The 20,705-nt window shown below is 41.5% G+C and overlaps 1 protein-coding gene across 1 annotated transcript in view; it reads right to left on the reverse strand.

Annotated features, from left to right (window-relative positions):
* The window catches only part of brsk2a (BR serine/threonine kinase 2a), a 202,212-nt gene extending 181,772 nt beyond the window's left edge, over positions 1–20,440 (reverse strand). Inside the window, 1 exon segment of the mRNA XM_030137601.1 lies at positions 20,076–20,440. Coding sequence (XP_029993461.1) covers positions 20,076–20,169 — 94 coding nt within the window. The 5' untranslated portion in view covers positions 20,170–20,440.
* Positions 20,441–20,705: the final 265 nt, after the last annotated feature.

Consider the following 20,705-nt stretch of genomic DNA (forward strand, 5'->3'; position numbering starts at 1 on the left):
AAAGTGTATAAATTGCGTGGTGAGGGCTTTTACAGCCTTAAAACATATATAATAACTGTAAAAAATAAAGCTGACTACTTCGCGGATTTCGCCTATTGCGGGTTATTTTTAGAACGTAACCCCCGCGATAAACGAGGGACCACTGTACCATTTCATTTGTTCTTCAACTTTAAAAATCATCCTCTCACACTGTATAGATCATTATCAAAATGTTCTGATGGGATGGCCTTCATTCTTTCCTCCTAAAACTTGACCTGCTATGTCATCATTAAGGACTGCGATAATGTGTAATGATCCTAATATCTTCACTATTTTCGGGAAGATATTAAATGTGTCGTCGTCTCATTCAAACAAACACTCAGTGCAGCCTTGAACTCACTTAATTTCTGTCTTATCTACACAATTTCATCACAGGCTTTTGATAACAAAACATTATTTCCAATTAGATGCAGTCCCCCTGTGTAATGTGGGCTAATTTTTCACAGCAGCAGTGAAATTCACAAGGAATACCTGAATGTGACTGAGGCGCATCATCAAAGCAATGAATAAAAGCTTCCCCTCATTCTCTCCAAACAGGCCTTTCTATATTTGTCTCTCGCTTCTTTCTGATGAAGAATGTAGAGGTTATTGAAATTAAAGAAAAGCTACAAGAAGTTCCATAGGCACATACAGATATTTGATGCGGTGGTTACCATGGAGACCATACATGACGACCATGGTGGTGTCCACCATTGAGAGCAGCCAGGTACTGAAGCAAACAGGTGCAGCAACACAGATGCAAGGTTTATAAATAACTGCTACTCCTACTCTCCCACCAGCATGTGTTCCTGCAGAAAGAACCTAAAAAACAACATCGTCTTGCGCTTACGCTTGGTGTGAATATAAATCCATGTTGATGTGGGTTTGAGTGTATGTTTGTGTGGGTGGGTGGGGTAATAAAAGGGTGAGTGAATACAAGCACAGGGGGGTTTGTCTTCAGCATCACTGTCTTGACTGGAACCACTTGCTGTGCGATGCTGACATCCTGTCTGAACTCAATGGGTGTGCCAGCGCATGCAGTGCACTTACATGTGCATGTGTGTGCGTGCACATATATATATGAAATGAGTGTGTGTGCCTTTAGGTGACTATATTCGACATCAGTAAAGTGACTTTTTGACAGATAATTTCTCCAGAGCACAAATGTAGTTTCCGTATTGACTAGTCCAAGAGCCAGGCTACAGGCAGCTTTTGTGCAGAATACTGAGGGACCTGCAAGAAAACAAGGGCGCACCAACACACACACACAGTGACAGCGTCATATGCAAACGCAGCCCACCAACACGACAAAGCCATCTGTGTGGGCAGCACCATATGTGACATTTCTGACAGGTAAGAGAGGTTTGAGGTAAAAGCAGTGATGCATACACAACACACACATACATCTTGTACATTACAGCCTATACCAAAAAGACTGTGTGTCACCGATAAAAGCCTAAAATTACCATGAGAAAACAAGAGAGGAAAAAAAAAACTTAAAGAACACCAGGGGTGTATGTAAGCAGGTGGTGTACGTGCTTACTGAGCACACAACATTGTTTGTGTCCATACCTTTCCATTTAAATTTTGGGCGAAGCTAGAAAGGGTTTGACGATGATGACAGGGAAAAAACGCATTTACAGTTTTATTGACTGCATGGTAATAATAGCCTTTGCATGCAAAGACAGAAGAAGAGAGTAACATAATCAAGCAGGCTATGATTCAATGTCAGGAGTAAAAAAAAAAAAAACAATAAGGATGCAAGAATAAAGATTCTGCAACAGAGGGGGATGGGATGGAGGAAGGTGATACTGTACTGTAGGTGAGGAGGTGGTTGAGGGAGCCATTGAACGAAGGGTCATTCTTGTATTCCATTTCATTAACTTCACAGCGATAAGTGAGGATATAGTAGAGAGCAAAGCTAGAGAGGAAGACATGTTCACTGGTGATCCCATTAGGCTGAGAAATACAGAGAGATGGGGGTTGAGAGAAATAGCATGGTGATGTTGAAAGCGTTGGGGGTTGGCACAGGGGAAGTGGTGATGGAGGCTACAGGCTGATGACAACTGGGAAGGTCTGGATAAGCAGGAAAAAAAGGAGAAAGGAGGAAAATAGGAGAAGGGTGAGGGAAGCAAGAGCAAGCAGACGAAAAAGGCAAGTGTGTGAAAAGGAAAAAGCACCTTAGCAGGAGAATGAATTTAACTCATATAAGAGTCACTCGAGGCGCAGGGAATTCGGGGAGCCCCTATTAAAGCAAGGCTCTAAGTTATTTGAATATGTCGGGGATCATTTGCAATTTTCGATTGGAAATATGTGAGCAGTCAGGCAATTTAAAACCCATTATGTGACTAAATAAAATAATTTTTTGTGAGCTAATGTGGCTTGGCTTAATTAACTTGTTTTTACTAACTGGCTGAACCAATATAAACGGAGACCATTATTTGTGTTATTAAAACTGGAATGATCACTCATCCAAATGATTAATGATGAAATTTAATTCATCTTTGCAAGTTAAATATTGCTTTTGACCAATAATGTAAACAGACGTTGCTCCTTTTTCATCATGGACAACTCAAGAATCATTATGTGCCAGTAGAGACCAACTGGAAAAGGTTTGGTGAGCAAAACATTTAATAACAGCCACATTTAATATGTTGAAAAATGACAAAGGCTTATAGATTATTAAAGTAGTATGAGCGCAAACACTGTCCTATCTGATAATACAGAGAATAGTCAAAGCTTTGAGGCATATTTAAGCTTGCATTTAGAAGCAAGGCTAAATGAGGAGATCCATCACTTAATGCTTGTACTAATAGTACATATTTGACTGCTTAAATAACCAACTGTGCACGCTTAAAATGAAAAAGACCTATCATTTGGGAAATTCCTTTTAGATAATGTGTCTTTCAATAGATTGAATCTTCAAAATGTAACGCATACTAAAGAAACCACATGAAAGAGCTTCCAATTTGGCATCTTATGAATGACAACAAAGTAAAGGAAGATGTGAAACCGCTCAACCATGGAGCAAAGACTTTCCCTTGGGAAACAGAAATGGGGGAATGTTATTATATGGAACCATATTACATTGCTTATTATATGGAACCCATTTCAGATGGAAAAGATACACTGGTTTCTCAGCGGTGCTCTGCTCATCGCCTCATAACTGATAAGGTGAGCAGAAGAACCAAAGGGTTAAGTCCCACTAACCGTGAATTCTAATCATTGTCATTAGCTTCTCAGGTATTTCACCTTTGACCCCATCACATCTGAGATTAATCACATACACGTGAACACATAGTTGTACATATGCGTTCACAAAAGGGGAAAGGTGGACATCTGTGTGGTTCATAATCACTGTCTTCACTTCTTCAGTATGTGAGAGTCATCTGAGGGTGATTAGCAAACAGCATCACAGTCAATTCATCAGACGTCTAGTAGTGCATCACGTCCCTATAATAAACCCTCACAGGAGGCATCTTCATACAGGGGTTGGACAAAATAATGGAAACACCTTAAAAAATCAACAAAATATAATTTAATATGGTGTAGGTCCGCCTTTTGCAGCAATTACAGCCTCAATTCTCTGAGGTATTGATTCATACAACTTGTGAATTGTTTCCAAAGGAATTTTAAGCCATTCTTCAGTTAGAATACCCTCCAACTCTTTTAGAGACGATGGCGGTGGAAATCGACGTCTCACTTGAATCTCTAAAACTGACCATAAATGCTCAATAATGTTGAGGTCTGGGGACTGTGCCGGCCATACGAGATGCTCAACTTCATTAGAATGTTCCTCATGCCATTCTTTAACAATTCTAGCTGTATGGATTGGGGCATTATCATCTTGAGGTGAAGGTGTTTCCATTATTTTGTCCAACCCCTGTATATGTAAACATGTGCACAACGAGGTGTGAATTTGTTAAATGGGTAGAAAATTACCTATGTGCTGGACATTAGTGTGAACTACGGGGTGCACCACTTTGGTTCAGAGCCTTCAATACAACACAAAGGTGTACCAAATGAATACATGTAGCCTATGTGAAGAACGTAAACACTCGCCTTAAGTTTCCACACGAACCTTGAAGCAACATGATATGATATGATATGATATGATATGATATGATATGATATGATATGATGAGTTTATTCGGTTGTAACTACATTAAACAACAAACAAATCAACATATCCATTGTTCAATATACAACGCGACCAAAAGGGCTTAGGCTGAAGTTAAGACTTATTTTGCCTAACCCTATTTACAATTAACACAGCGGTTCCACAATGTTTAACACACACAGTATGAGCAGGGTGGCCGCAAGCAGAACCCATGAGCAATATTTGATATCTTAGATGGACGTCTATGTGGTCCACACACTATGCACATGCTGAAGGAAAGAATAGTTTATTTTTGTGTTTATATGTGTATTACTGCTACAAAAGGGGCAGAGTTTATTTTGATGTGGAATGCTGTTGCAAACTGGACAGAGTCTATCCTGGATATGTATAGCATTTTTGTGTTTTGTGCTTGGTCAGAGTTTAGTCTGATACGTGTAGGATTTTTGAGTTACTTATGGGATCTGTGTAGGTAGAGGGATGGGGTAAGGGGGTGGGAGATGATAAATTAAACTTCATCCTGCTCCTTTTCGAATGTTTTCCTTTCTTTTCAAATAAATCTTTCTGTTGTTTGGGTTTAATGTTATATACAAACACACAAAGGTGAACGAGCATGGCAGCTCAGAGCAGCGTCACAGGTACAAAGCCAGAGTTGGAAGACCCTCCGTCTTCTCGAAGGTCTCAAATTTGGGAGCATTTCGGATTCCATCAGTTATGTCAATGGAGAGAGACAAGTCGACAAAACAAGAGAGAAGAGAGGTGTGCCTGCATTATTTCATGAAGATCGGTTATATTTAAAGGGTTTTTTTTTTTAATGAAATTGGTCTCCTTCACTGTACCGAAAACGTACCAAACCAAAATATTGTCATACCAGTACACCCCTATGAACCACCACTTTGGACACACTGGGAATCTGGAAAAAGCTCACTCCATCACATGCCAACCCCTCCATCTTAAAGATATCTAAAAACACACTGAAAACCAGCTATTTTTATGCAAGCACCATTTGTTTGTTTTAGCCATGAAACTGTTAAAGTGCCAAAAGGGAGACCAGTAATCACTTCATGCACGACTGCTTATACACAGCGAGATACAAATAGGACCCTTCTTCCCCTCCCCACCAATGATTCTTAACCTCACCATATGAGATCAGAGACCGCCATGTGTGAGATGCATGTAAAGACAAGAGCCAAGTCAGCCAGAGCCTTTGTGTGAACCAGAAGAGGCCTGATACGAGTCCTGGGACCGGATTAATGAATCGCTCTATAGTCTGGACACACATCCGAGGCCCCATGAGGAGATCATGGTGAGCCCTTAGTACTCCTCTCTCTCACCTCTTTGCTCTTATACATGGGATTCCTCATACATGACACAGAAACCGCTCAATTCACAGCGAACAAGAGCACTTCATTAAAGAGATTTTTAAAGTGTACCCGAGCAGACGCCGGGGTCTTTTCTTAAAGTTGAGGAAGACGAGGGGGGTATATTAACTACCTCTGTGAGATAAGGGGGAGAATTATGGGCATGAGAAATACTTATCGTCTATCTGCTATAGGTTTAAGGAAGTTAAGAGACCGATGCGGATTCTGTGTGCGTTTGTATCCAAGTACTGGCTTTTTACGTTGTATTTAAAGGTGGGAAAATGTGTCTTTTAATTAAAAGGTCTGCTTGATTTAGCGCTGTGCTCAGGGAGACAGAAGCATAGCAGGAAAGAAATAAACAGAGAGGAGGCCAAGACTAAGGTTAGCGTACACATCCAGCCAACAAGCACGTCTCCGTCGGACTTAATGAGCCTGATCTGGCCTGGACTCTTCATCAGCTGGGACAGTAAATTCTGGAATAACAAATCATTATGCCAACTCGAATCATGTCTGACTGAAGGTGTGTGCTAATTTATCCCTGTGTATGTCTCTTGTCTAGCTGGATCTGTCAGAGCTAAAAGAGAGATCAAAAAGTGCTGATGCACACTCAAGGATATGCGAGAATACTTCGGTGGGCACGCCGACTCGAGAAGACAAACACACACACACACTATCACACACAGCACTCCTCTAGGTAAAGGTTTGAATATTTAATAAAGTCTCATTAAGGAGTGAATATAAGAGGCAGAAGTATAATGACACAGGCAAAGACAGAGTAATAAATTCAGGCCCCATGCAAGCCTAATCAGCCCAAGTCGTACAAACACAATCACAAGCTTAAGGACGATAGAAACATGAGCGAACAACACCAAATGCTCCTCATTTACACCTTGGAAGACAAAGTATTTCTTTATTTGCACTAAACTTCTAATGTGGGTCTTTAGGTTTCTGCTATATAGGCATCGGAAGACATAGAAAGAGTAATGGGCTCCTATCTTTTCAGATATTGAAGACAGAATATTTGAATTTAACTTGTTTTAGTCACTGCACGGTAAAACAAAAAATAACATTAAATAAAACATGCATGCACTCAGAAGAAAAATACATAAGAAAAAGCCCATAAAATTGCAAAATGTACTCTATTGTCACATACAGATTATGAAACTATTTATTAAGGTGTTGGATAATTTTAGTTATTCATTTAGTCATCATTGATGTTTGTACCAATAAATGGTGCTAGGCAATAACATGATAATGCTAATTGTTGTTATACATTTAAATATATCGCAATATCAATATTGTTACTATTAGTTGAATATCATTTTAAGTTGCAAAAGTAGGATTTTTTGTCCTTACAGTTTATTTTGAATTAAACACAAAATATTTTAATCATGTTCTTTTAATTGTTTCACTCATGCATGGTGTTGACATTGAAGAATCCCTTCAGTGTCACTTATCATTTCGCATTTCATGAACTCTACCTTCAAATTCATAAGATGGTCTAAAATGGTCCACCTGGTTTCTTCTCCTTAAAGTTATGACAAGGTATGTTTTTTTTAATTTCATCTTGCAGTATGATTAATATTGTTAATGTTGTTTTGTGTGACTGTTGAGGATACTTAAGAAGGTAATATAAGGGTGAATCACATTGTTTTTATGCTTGTAAATGGATACTGTATGTCTGTTTGGAATGGGAAGAGTAGCTGATGTCCTGGATCAGCTAATGGGGAATCTATCTATCCATCTATCTATCCATCCATCCATCCATCCATCCATCCATCCATCCATCCATCCATCCATCCATCCATATAAATGACCAATACCTACTCTTCAAACTGCAAAGCAATAGTCATTGGATATTGTAATAATTATTGACAAACTAATATGACATTTTTATCATAATATCATTTTATCCCTGTTATTGAGTCCTACTAGCAAACGTATAGAATAACTAGCACAATGAAAAAACATGCATAGAAGCAGGATATTTTTCCTTCATAAAACTACCCAGATCCAGGACATAAATGTCAATTTACAATTGTTGTCTTCCCGTGTGGTTGCCAACATAAAGCATAATGATATATTCTTTTCAAATCAGTCTTAACAAGTGGTTACCATCTCTTGCCAATAAAGTCAAAGCGGGTCGCCTCCTTTATTGGACATACTGCGATACCCTACACATTAAATGAGCCTATTTATGCACAGGCTCTGAGATGATTTGTGATTTGCCATGTTAAATGCTATGCATTTTTAATTTAATCATTTCTTTTCTTTTCATCACATTAGGAAATATGAGAAATGTGTGAGGGGAACACACGAGAGGACCGGGTAAAACAGCTCATGCATGATACAAGGCTTGTCAGGCTCACTATTAAAACGAAATGGAAATGCTGCAGAAAAAGCCATAGTCACAATGATATACTGAACATGCCTGAATAAATATGCACTTTTTTTTCACCATCATACCTGCTGAAGTGTAAGTGATACTGAATATGTTCACGTGAATAGGAGAGTATATGCACACTGTATAAGTCAAGCCCTCACATGTCTGTATATTGGCAGGTATACACTGCATGGGAATATACAGTATGTAAAGATTTAATTGAATTCCTTCTGCTATTGTGCAGGTCCAAAACACTCTGGCTTATCCAGCCCTGAATTGCTGCCAGTGAGATCTAATTATCCTGCATGAAATGAGCCCAACCTGAGCAGAGAGGCAGTGCGAGGTCTGGGGCTGCAGGGGAATACCTCCATTAGGCACGAAGTGGGAAAACGAAGGAGTAGAGGGAGGAAGGGTCAAAAAGGAAGGTGGTTTAAGACTCGTAGAAAATGGAGGTGACAGAAAAATGGCAAGTAACAGTAAGGTGTGGGTGTCCTTTAAAGTAACCATACTCGCTAATAAAGATTCCTGATATTAAACACTAAAGGGGGAACTGTAGCTACTATATCAAGTTACATAAGTGTCACAAATTCTCCTCTATTATATTTTTTTCAATAATTTTCCTTAAAAAGATGTTAAATTAGCTGGATCAGCTACTGAATGAGTGCGATGTCACCCTTAAGTTCTCGGGGTAAAGTAGCTCTACCACTACAATTCCATCACAGTTGCAATATTTTGCTTAGAGAAGCATTAACAACCTACACCAGTGAGTCACACGATGCCAACTGCAGACCCGCATATGTCGTCAGGTTCTTTAAAACCATCCACGACGTGTTTATGCACAAACCCTGACACAGATAAATGCCTATGGACGCTCAAGCTCTCATTACACAAGCCATAATACATCAAAACAGCAGTGGAGACGGCCAACAAAGCTGACCAGCTGAAATAATAACTCGCTTGAGCGTAGCCACACTCGTGCAATCAGCGTGTGAAAAAGCAGATGAAAATGTGCCCCTGTGATGACTTCTCGTGTTAACTGTGCAGCTGCCTGTGCATATAATAAAAACCTATAATTATTAGTGAGGCCTTCGTTACATCAGTTTGGTTTTTCGCGCACAGACTTTATGATGTATTTTGCAGAATGCGTGTACTGACAGCTAAACTCTTGCGAGGTTAAGCGGAGGACATGAGAGAACAGTAGAAGAAAAAGCTCCCTAAATGTCCTAAAGGCACAGGGAAGTAAGTATGTGTGTATGCGTGGATGTGTTTGTGTGTCCTCAGGCTCAGCACTGAGAGCAATCCTTCCTGCTGTGGCTGCATTTCCTCTGAGTAATGACGTCAGAGCTCTGCTGCAGTCTGACAGAGAACTGGGATTCCTGTTGAAAATCTTCCACATTCCTGCTGCAAGCGCATTCCTACATGCTCACATCTCCGTGCGTGCCTCTATTTGAGGTGTCTGTGTGTGTGCAAAATGTGTCTGTGTGATTGTGTCCCTGGATTTGAATGATAATAGCGGCGCTGACCCCAAGAGATGCTTTACTGCCGTGACTCTCTTTCATGCTGAAAAAGTGTCTCTTGTGAGATTGCACCCCACTCCTCTCATGTTCATGGGCACAGATGAGTTACAGCTCTAGGACTGTGATACGTGTCGGCAGAGAGATGGTGAAACAGGAGTACACATTGCATGCTTAAACACACACACATACACACACACACGGTGCAAAAAACACCAGGAATATCAGTAACCACATCAGAAATAAGCAGCTTTTAGCAATGAATAAAAACAGTCAATCATCAGGGATAAAGAGATGCAACTGTCCCTACTTCATCGCTCTTTACCTTAATCACTCCATCAACTGTTCCATTAGCCAAAGAATTAACTAAAAAAAAAAAATAAAAAAAAAATAAAAAAGCAAGAAAGACACTGAAAAATACATGCAAAAGCAAGCAAGAGTGCAAAGACAAAAAAAAAAAACGAAGCTAAGACAGAAAAAAAGGAGTCAGAAGAGCCTTTGCAGTGACAGAGAACTCACTGGGTTGGTTCATTGATTATTCTCTCTGTGCTAAGGCCTACATCACAGTTTATGACCTCATTGAATTAGATTTACTGACTCACGGATTTTTGGCCCATTGAGAAGAACAGCACATCTCAAAATACAAGAGTCTCGGAATGTGAGGGTTGTTTCTATAAACCACAAAAAAAAGGAGATTTATTTCATCTTTAACCTCTTTTCTAGTTTTAATCTTTCTCAGATTACTTCAGAGCATATAGAAATAAAGTACAGTAGTAGCATAAAACATGTTAATTAAAAAAAATGATTACAAGTGGTGCCAGGCACAACAAATCCTGCCCCTCGCATGTATTGTTGCTTATTTTGGCATTGATCAACTCTTTCATCCATATTCAATACTTGTTAAGTTTAAAAATTCTATATGTACCAAGTTTGAAGTAAACTGAAAGAAAATTGATGTTTTTATAGACATTTGAAATTTCACCCATTCTAAGTAAATGGGAAAAGATTTAAAAATGTAACCAAAAAATTTCAAAAACAAGCTATCATTTAGATATTTTGCAGAGTGATATCTAAAATTAATCTCTATATCTCTGAAGTGTTTTAATTTGACATTTCTATAGCCATTTGAAATTTTGCCCATTATAAGTAAATGGGGGGAAAAAAGATCTTAAAAATTTATAAAAAATTGGAACTTTGACCTACTTTTCCCAAAATGTAATTACATCTATTCTGGGTCACTGGCAAACTATAAACCCAATTTGGTATGAATCCAACCAATAGTTTTGTTGCTAAAATGTTAACAAACAAAGAAACAAACAAACCGAACCAAAAACAATACCCCTTGCCTTCCCTTCGGGGGGTGGGGTGGGGGGTGGGGTTAATAAAATAAAATAAAGTACAGGGCCAGATTTGCTCATTTCTGAGTATACTGTTGACCTCCAGCTTGAAAAGGGTTACATCACAATACAAGAAGAGAGTGCTGTTTAGTGAATAAAAATGGGGCAGAAATCCAAATGGCCGTATTAAAAGATTTATACAGAAACACTTTCACAAATCATTGCAGCACTATAAGGCCAGAGATTTGGAGGAAAGTAGCACAGGCTGCATCTACAATTAAGGCCTAGATGGAGTGAAAAGCACAGAGTGGATCTGGAGCGATTCAAAAGTGTGACATCTCTCTGTGATCTGGTTTCATTCTAATGCATAATCATGACGGAGGCTTTGACCTGGCAGCAGACTCAAAGCTCTGAAACCATTCTCTGATGAAGTGGCAACACAGGAAAAGCAAACAGAAACGGTTTGTCTTGGCCGGACTGCTGATGCAGTAACACCTGTCATCCAGGTGGTATTTCACTGGCAACAACAGCCCCCCCAACACCAGCAGAATGGCAAAATAACCCTTCTTGCTTCCTCTCTTAACAACACTCTCCTTGATGTCTGAGCTTCAGATGAAATACATTGCGCTTGCTAACACAGTAATAATTCTCTTTAGTCTGGCCAATTGTCAGATGTCAGAGCCACAGAAACATGCAGCCAGTACAGGTTGTTGGTTTGTGACCAGTCATGCCCATCTACGTAATCTCACCGAGGCCCGTCTGTTTCCCCATCACATGCCAAGGCCCATTTCACAGTGTTTCAGGCACAGGTGACGCTGTGCTTTGTAGCTTAAAGAGCTGACAACAGAGCGGGGGGCGCTGAAAAACTTCGAATGCATCACAATTACCCCGTCCCTGCCATCTGGGAGGCGCTGCACAGTAAATGAGTGCACATTTTCATTCATGTACTTTTTCTTGGAGAACAGTCCAAGGGGAGTTGCCAGCAGGACTGCTGAGGGAAAGGCACCGTTTCATATTGTTTAAAAAGTCATTCATTTGTTGTATTCAGACTGGCAATGCAAAAACACTTCAGAAAATACAACTTTACAAGCAAATGATTTGTACCCTCTGTTGTGAGATGACTGAAAGCTGTAATATGGAACACTTCTGCACTAAAATCTCTAAGAACGACAAGGCCATTGTTTTGCGTTTGGTTGACTTGGGTTTTTACAGTATATGAAGTATTTCCAGCAATGTTCAGATTCAGTAGCTCAATAGAAGGAAATGACACACTATGAATTTGCACCATTGAATGGAATGAAATATGAACAAACATTTGAAAGCATTAACTCATTTGGAAGCATGATTTCTGCTTTCTAATGAAAACTACAACTTCCAAGGTCTCACGCTCCTTCACATTATCATCTACTTATTTTGATGCTGTTTTGACTGACTGACATTACATACTGTGCATTGGAGAGAAAAAAAGTATGACTATAACCAGGGTGGGATTTGTCAAAAAAACAGCGGTGGGGATATTTTTTTCTTTTTTATCGGAGCAGTGGGGGGTGGCAGCAGTTACATACGTGGGGGTGGGGTCCATAACTAACATAACTAATGCTGGTGTGAAACGAAAGTGAAAATTTATATACTTTGAATGTCCAACTCCTGGGTTCTATTCCTGTATTATACAGCGGATCTTACATGAAATTTTCACAACTTCTATCCTGTATCCACTGGTCCCCCTCCACTGCTCTATGGCCCCCCTACAAATGCTGGGACCCATGAATTTGTCACATTTACCCCCCCTTTACAGCACCCCAGCGCATGGGGACGTTCACGAATTCTGAGACAGCCGACAGTTCGGTTCAGGTGAATGTTAGTGCCAGTAAAGTAGGATATAGGTGTAAGAAAACTCAGTCACAACCTGCCTGTTATTTCAGTTGGTTGCAATTCATTGAGCAGGTGTAAGGATAAAAAACCAGAGGGGGGGTTGATCTCCCCATCCCCCCCAACAAATCACACCCTGACTATAACCATAAAGAAATCTGAAAAAGAAACCTCAAAATACATTTTCTAAAAACTGCTACTGATAATTTAATATTGTTATTATGGGATGTTCAGTGAAGTGAAAAACTAAAACCACCACCACTAAACCATTATGTTTTAGTTCATATCTTGTGGAGTGAGCCTATAGCTTTTGCTGTGATGTGAAGTGTGTGGCAGCAGAAAGTGTACCAAAGTCAAGGTCACTGGCCCACCCATCTATTTGTTAATGGATAAGGTACAGCGGGACAGACAGCAATGGGGGGATGAGCACAGAGCTCCCCACTGATCTGAGGACAGCCTGCCAAGGCTAGCTGAGCTGACAGCAACTAAAGCCGAGGCTCCCCACATGTGCTAATCTCCCAGATTTAAATGGGAACACAGCATACAGCACAGAGCACAGAGCAGGGCAAGCCTGTCTGATCCTTGACCGTATGTCTGCGCACAAGCACATAGGCTACACACACACACGCAACATACATGTGAAAACACACATGCAGTCATTCACATATGTATGTATTTCCCCCTCACATTCAGTTAAGAGCACATAAGTGAAATGCATGCAGTCAGATAGACAAATTCACATGCATTGGGAATCAACAGTGTCTGATATGATCCTAACTTCAGATGCAACCACTTAAAGAGCTGGAGAGCAAGAGGGAGAGAAATGAGAGCAATGGAGAGGGTGGGCTACAGCGAGTGTAAGTAGGAGGAGAAAGAGCAAGAGCATTCCCTTTCTTTCTTCATAAGGGCAGACTGGGAACCAGCAAGAAGCAGGGAAACCATGACAACCAGACAACCAACCCTGGCAACCAATTCAGCGTTCTCACAGTTAGAGCCAGACAGGCAGCTCAGCAAGGGTTAATCTGAGCTGAGTGAGAGAGGAGAGAGAGCGAGAGAAACAGGCTGATTAAGCCTACTGCTGTGTGCTCAGACATTCAATATACTGTATGTTTTATATGCCCCGTAAGACATAAGACCAAAAGACAAGACAGCTGAACGGCGACGTCAAAAGTGCACAGACAGTACGGCTGGTATCGAGACGTCTATTTTCAAAACACCATGCATATTTCATTGAAGCAACAGTGTGAAGTTATATAAAAATGTAACAACTCAAAGCACCAGTGAAAAGAGAAATGGCGTATTTCTGCTCATCTTCCCTCTCTTGCACTGGAAAACCAACACCATGAAATTCTAAATAGCATAAGGTGATAACACAGCAGCCGAGCAGAGCTTAGTGACAGAAAAAAAAACAAAAACTGATGGACAGATTGAGAGAAAAAGGTCTGAATGAGCATGTGTGAATGTACTGTGTCTCGGTGTAAGTGGGGGGAAAATGGACCATAGCACCATGTTATCCTAACCTGATTCTCCACACTATATAACATGGCACGGGAACACTGACAGTAGATGTGCCGAGTTGTGATGACATCCAAATAGAATGAGACAAGCCCTATCCAAAAAAAAAAAAGAAAAGAAAAAAATACTCACACACACATAAAAGCACACATTCAGGGTAAGGGCTGCTCTGGCAATCCTGCACTTACTCACTGACCTCCCATCTAAAGATTAGGCGCTTTCTCCTCTGGGGGTCAGCAATAGAGAGATGAAAATGGTGGAGGAGGGCAGTATAATGAAGAGAATGATCAATACGTTGCCTAATTAATAACCTCCACTGCAGTCCAAACATTCAAGACCGCTTCATGTTCTCTTAGTTCAAGGTTTTTTTTTCCTTCTTCTTTAACTCCTCCTCCTCTTTGCCTTCATCGTTCACTCTCCTCCCCCCAGTTCTCCACCTCTTTCCTCATCATTAATCTCTGAAAATCGTTGGCTACACACATTCCTCCCAATCGATGCAATTCCACCGAGGTCTTGTCTGATTTACCACATGGCTGAATCCCTGTATGAATCTTGACTGGCCAAGGGAAGAGGGACAGTGAGGGAGAGAGAGGGAGAGAGGGAGGGAGAGAGAGAGAGAGATGGAGCGAGGCTGATGAGAGGAGAGGCACACTAAATGCACTAAATGACAGAGACCATCATCATTGTATAACCTCAGCCAAAGTCACAGACAGTGAAAAGACTACAGGATCAGTACTGGTTCAATCTACTCATGGAGGAGTTTCTTTGTATGTGCATCTGTTGCCTAGTCTCATGTTAGAAACAACTATGGCCCAATCCCAATTCACCCCTTTGCCCTAACCTTTACCCCTACCCCTTGACCCTTGCACTTGGCACTACCCCTTGCAACGGAGCTGCAAGGGTCAGGGGTTGAAACATTCCCCTATGAAATGACAACCCTTCTAACCTGTTACGTCATCAATGCCGCTATTAACAGATGCGAAAACTTTGTTTCCGAAAGTATTCATTATGCCGTCAGCAGCTGTAGCTTTGGTCATTTTTTTGCAGCTATCAACTATAAACCACAGAAATGCAATCTATAACACATTGAAATGGTATTAAATGGTCGATCAAATGATTAAGTTGTTTACAAAGTAAATCCATACATTTTTGTGTTTCTTTCATCACACTGCCGCACTTTTTGGCTGTGTTCACCTCCATCTTGCCAATGATTTGAATAGAATTATGGGAAATTTGTCCTACCCCTTCGTTCGTAGTGTGGTCTTGGAAAATTTCCGTTTCGAGGGCTATATAGCCCTCCGCCTTAACCCTTCCCCTCTGTCTAATTGAGAATCAGGCAACACTACCCCTTCACGTGTATGTGCAAAACCAAGGGGTAGGGGTAAGGGGTGAATTGGGATTCAGCCCATAACACTGCTCAAACAGTGGTCCTGCAGACTCTGGAAGGCATATACATTCATATAATATGCTCACTAATAGACAACATATTGTATGTATCAGCTGTGGAATAGTAACAGAGACCAGCCTCCCACTCTTTAGGATCCATTTCAGGGCTGAGGGGGCAGGACTTTGGCTGCAGTCAGCCAGCCAAACAGCTGAGACCACGAAGGCTTGGCGTCGTGCTCTATAGCTCTGATCCAGCTTGCTTACATGAGGGTGCTTCTCAGCTGGGAGCAAAACATCACGGCCATTGGGTCAGGGCTTCTCTGACCTGAATTTCTGAACAGACCCACTGAAACATGGGTCTATCATCACATCCCTCGATTTATTCTGTCCACTCACCAATTTTAGGTCAAGCTGGTGGCTTTTTCAGGGTAATCTTGAGAGCGCGCGGGACATCGACACCTGTGTTTATTCTCAACATGGGCATCAAGATTATTTTAACGACACAGGCTACAGGTCATGGAGAGTTTGAGCACCTGCGCTGCTCACAGGCCACACATGTGCACACACAAATGCACTTACTGACTGTGGATTTGTGAAGTGGTTTTTCATTGACAGCATTGACTGAATGTTCCCCCCTCACTTGTCATCATCAGGAATATCATGTGCTGTGAAACAGTATAGATCTCTTCTACCAGACAGGAAATCTCTGAGTGCTCATTGATCCAAATCAACCATCTCCAACTCACCAGGTATCAATCAACGTCGAATTAGCGGTTTTACATTACCGCAAAATGTACCAGAATCCAAGAATGATCCGGTTACTGTGTGTAAATCAAAGACAAAACAATGAGCACACTCCTCTCTCAGGTACAAATACAAGAAAACTACACACACTGTAAGAGTGAAACCCACAAAGTAACAAACTGGCCTTACGCTGACATGAAGGCTGCAAGAACAGCCGGATTCTGGCTTAAATATCTTGTAAGCCCGGTGAAGCCACTACAAGAACTCTCCAGCAAAACAGCAGAGACAGTAAGAGCATTTAGAGAGTGAAGGGGAAAGACAACACCACAGGCAGCTTTTTGTCAGACGAACAGTCAATATAAAAGCTCCTGAAGCACACATGATTTAACTCTTGAAATGTCAGTCAAAGAATCAAGGAGCCAACACATCAACCTCCAACTCCTAGCCCGTCAATATCCAAGTCACGCAATTTAAAAAAAAAAAAAAAAAAAAAAAAAAAAAAAAAAAAAAAAAAACACAGGGACTTACACTGGATTAACAGGCAGTGTTCCTCAGACAATAGGCCTCTATTCCACTAATCAACAGCCTTCAGGAGCAAAGTTAAGGCAAAGCATGGCAATGTTGTTCAAAGCATTAGAAAACAGAGCAGCAATTCAGCACGTCTTAAGTCGGCACACTGGCAAAAACACAAATCCGCAATCTTCAGCTTTGTCAAACAAAGCTTTATGATTCCGAAGTACGAGAAAGCTGTTACTCCAAACCCTGCTGAGATCAAGATATTTGAAGTTACCTCCATTGTCAAATTATCATAACATTATGAGAAAAAAAAACGCACACCACCATGGTTTTTGGGAAAAGTGCAATATTGTGTAACTTCACAGACAGTGCACGGAGCTAATTTAGTATTTGATAGAAAACAAAGTTGCTGGGCAATTACACAGTAGGACACTCCAACAGTTAAGAGCAAACCGCAAAGTTTCACACGTACTATTTTATAGACTCTACCACTCAAATACAATAACTGTCTTTGGCGTTAAAATGGTCTCCATGCTTCTGTAGCTTCAGCCCAATCAGTAACCAGCCATGCAGACACTCCATATCTATAGATTTCATCAGGGGCCAATGCACACCTGACATGAAGAGATTGTATACATGGTCTGTAAAAATTGAAGGAAACGAAGACTGGTGAAAGAGAGCAACTGCAGAGAGTTGTGGGGCATATCAGCAACTAACAGAAATCTGGACCAGTGAGTAAATGCTTTTTCAATCTGTTCAAATGAGAAAAGACATTCAGAGGACGCACAGTTTATAGGTATGATTGTTGCACTAGAGCCAAACAGAAAGTCTGATTTTATATCATTAAAAGTGTACAGTACTAGTGAGGTGCTAAGTTGCTCAGCTAGCAAGGGTCAACCCATGCTACGCTCAGGACACGTGAGTGCGTGAGTGAGAGCCGAGGGGACTTTGGCTGTGTAGAGGATTAGATCAGGAAGCCAAACCAGAACCACAGTGGTGGCCATGTGTATGTGTGTGTATGTGTCAGGACATAGCCTAATCACTTAATGAACACGGAACAGCACCACTCCTCTGAGCAGGACAGTCAGATCAACCAGAGGCCTTCCGCTTTCGTCTTCTAATAATACCAGCCAACCCGAGCCTGGGAGAGCTCGTGAGGGATTTAGCGCACTGGACGGTCCCAGCCGCCACTCATACTCAGGCCCAGCCCACTGGGTGCTCACACAGTTGCCAGGCCAACCTTTTCCGCTGGGCCTGGGAAAGAGATCTGACAGATTAGCGAATGGTTAATGGGCGAATGGGATATTATGCAGTGTCATTAATCTGAATAGGTTTGGCATGGGCTTGCTACACAGACGCCAATAACCAAATGATTTTTCTAACACTGAAGACACACACAATGGTAGACCCAGTTATTTAAGCACATTTTAAACATTAATTGTAATTGAAACAACAGGCCTAGCACATTCCATACGAAGATGCATTACAGCATTAGAACCACGAGTGAAACATGAGGGGAAAATACTCTGACGTCTGAGGGCCGACGAGGCTTGGGATGAGTTATGATCCATGCTGACCCGCAGCTTACGTATGCTTCTTTGGGAATACATCAGAGGCTTGTGAGAAAAATGCATTCAAATCTACTTCAACACTCACGTAAATACATCCTGAGCCATGATGATCTCACCGACACCTTATCATTAAACGTCTGTACCCGGTAGACCATAGTGCCAGCTCTACGCCACCATAAACAACCATTAGACACTCCTGAGAGCTATCTGAAGGAAAAGTGGAGTCTTGCTGCAAGTGAGAAATCCTCCTCTAAACACAAATTATTAAATATGAGCATAGAGGGAGCTGAGCTGAGGTGATTTTAATACTGCATTTGCTATTAATCTGTTATGAAAGTATCAACTACAGCATAGTGTTCAACATTCATAGCCACAGTTTGATCATGCTACATTTTTCACACAGCAGACATGGTGAATCTAAGTCTGCAGGACTAACTAAATGGCATACACATGTACAATATTTGGAATTCAAATCTGTGCAGAATGTTTTACTGGTGTGTTTTTAAATCATACTACTGTCACAGAAGACCAGCAGTTACCAAAACAAACCGGCGCTAACATGGGAAGGCAATCCCATTAATGAACGTCCAGGTGAATGAAGTGACCGGGAGAATATTTCAAGTAAGCATACTGTCTGAGAGGACACACAAACATTTACATGGACACACGGCTGCTCAGCATGACCAGCTGGAGCGGGTAAGGGAAGTAACGTCTATTGTAGCCGTTTTAGACAACAGATGGGAGGAAAATCTCTCAGCAGAGGATAGAAAAAGTCTCGGACTCTCTCTCTTTAAGGGCAGCCAGCTCTCAGAGCATGCTGCATCACCTCTGCCATCTCTGCCTACACAGGGTTGTGGCTGCCTCTCCTTTCACATGGCTCTACTGGCAGCATGCTCTTAACCGCACAGGACACATCTGTATGATGCTCATATATAAGAATCACTGCAAAATGATGGAGTATTATAGAAAGATGCACTTATTTACCATCTATATGTGCTATGCAAGTTTCCCAAACTGCAGTGTCATTGCTGAGATAAAGCATGTGCTCTTCACTCAGGGAGCCCAGTTGCATCCCCTAGGAGGGTAAGGATATAGACCAGTGTAGCTCCTATTACACAGCCATGTGAGCAGCTCATAGTGAAAGCTGTCAAGGTGGAACATTCTACTCCATATCGAAGCAAATCCACGTATTGCAGTCAGAGCCTATAGGAGAAACGCCTGTCTGCCTGCCTGCCTGCCTGCCTTCCTGCAGACTAAGAATAGATCAATGTATCAGGCAAATCGGGATTAACGGCGTTGTGCTCCAATCACAGAACACACACATGCACATGCACACACTCTCACACACACACACAAACAGGGGAGTCGGGACACAAAAAGTTCCCTATCAGAGCCCATCACACTGCCATCATTTTTTATTTTTTGGCGTTGCACGGTTTCACGTCTCTCCGGTTCTAGATACACACACCCAGTCCAACGCCAACGCACATGCAACAAACCAATGTAAAGCCACAACACCTAGGCTAAATCCCTCCTCGTCCAAGCACAATAATGATTATGTCAGCGAACCGGCAGAAGGAAAAAATCAAAACTGCAAAAATTCCCCTGAAGCCCGGGCAGGTGTTTGTAACTATTAATCACCTGCAGACGCACAGCCGGCCAAAATTTCAACTCGCTGCGGAGCGCTCCAAAAATAAATTGCACAATTAAAGGGGGATGCACTGAGCAAGCTGTCACAACTAACCTGTCTGTCCTTTCCCGAGCGTCTTCTCCAAACGGTAAGGTCCCACGTAATTGGCATGTTGGGCACCGCTGTTGTCTTTACCGGACGATGACATGTCGAATCTGTGTGGAAACGAGACACTTTATAATAAAGCGCAGAAAATTAAACACTCCTCTGTGGAGGTCCAAGCCGCTGTAGTCTTCCTTTTTTTATTTTCCTCCAGAGCCTCTTCTGTTCCTCTCACTCTCTCTGTCGTTGTCTGTCTTTTTCCCTACCCTCACTCGCTGTTTGAGGAGGTGAGGTTCTCTCTTTCTCTCCTCTTTTCTCCTATCGCTGCAGACGAGCCGCAAGTGCCTTGAATATCATTGTCGGTGGAAGCTGCGCTGCCGCTGTGCGTCTGTGGGAGGTGCCGCGGAGCCGTCGTGGGATGATTGACGGCGGATGGAACCAATCAGAGAGCGGAATGGTATTACAAGCTGCTGCCCACTTTCTTGTTGCTTGTGCATCTTTGCTTTTTTCCATAAGAGTTGCAGGTGTAAGTAATCTTATCAAAATAGTGAGGTTAGATTGTTTAACCTAGTGATTCCCAACTTTTTTTGGCTCATAACCCCATTTTAACATCATAAATTTCTGGCGACATACAAAACAGAG

Source organism: Sphaeramia orbicularis, chromosome 6, assembly GCF_902148855.1.
Source record: "Sphaeramia orbicularis chromosome 6, fSphaOr1.1, whole genome shotgun sequence".
In the NCBI taxonomy this organism is placed as follows: domain Eukaryota; kingdom Metazoa; phylum Chordata; class Actinopteri; order Kurtiformes; family Apogonidae; genus Sphaeramia; species Sphaeramia orbicularis.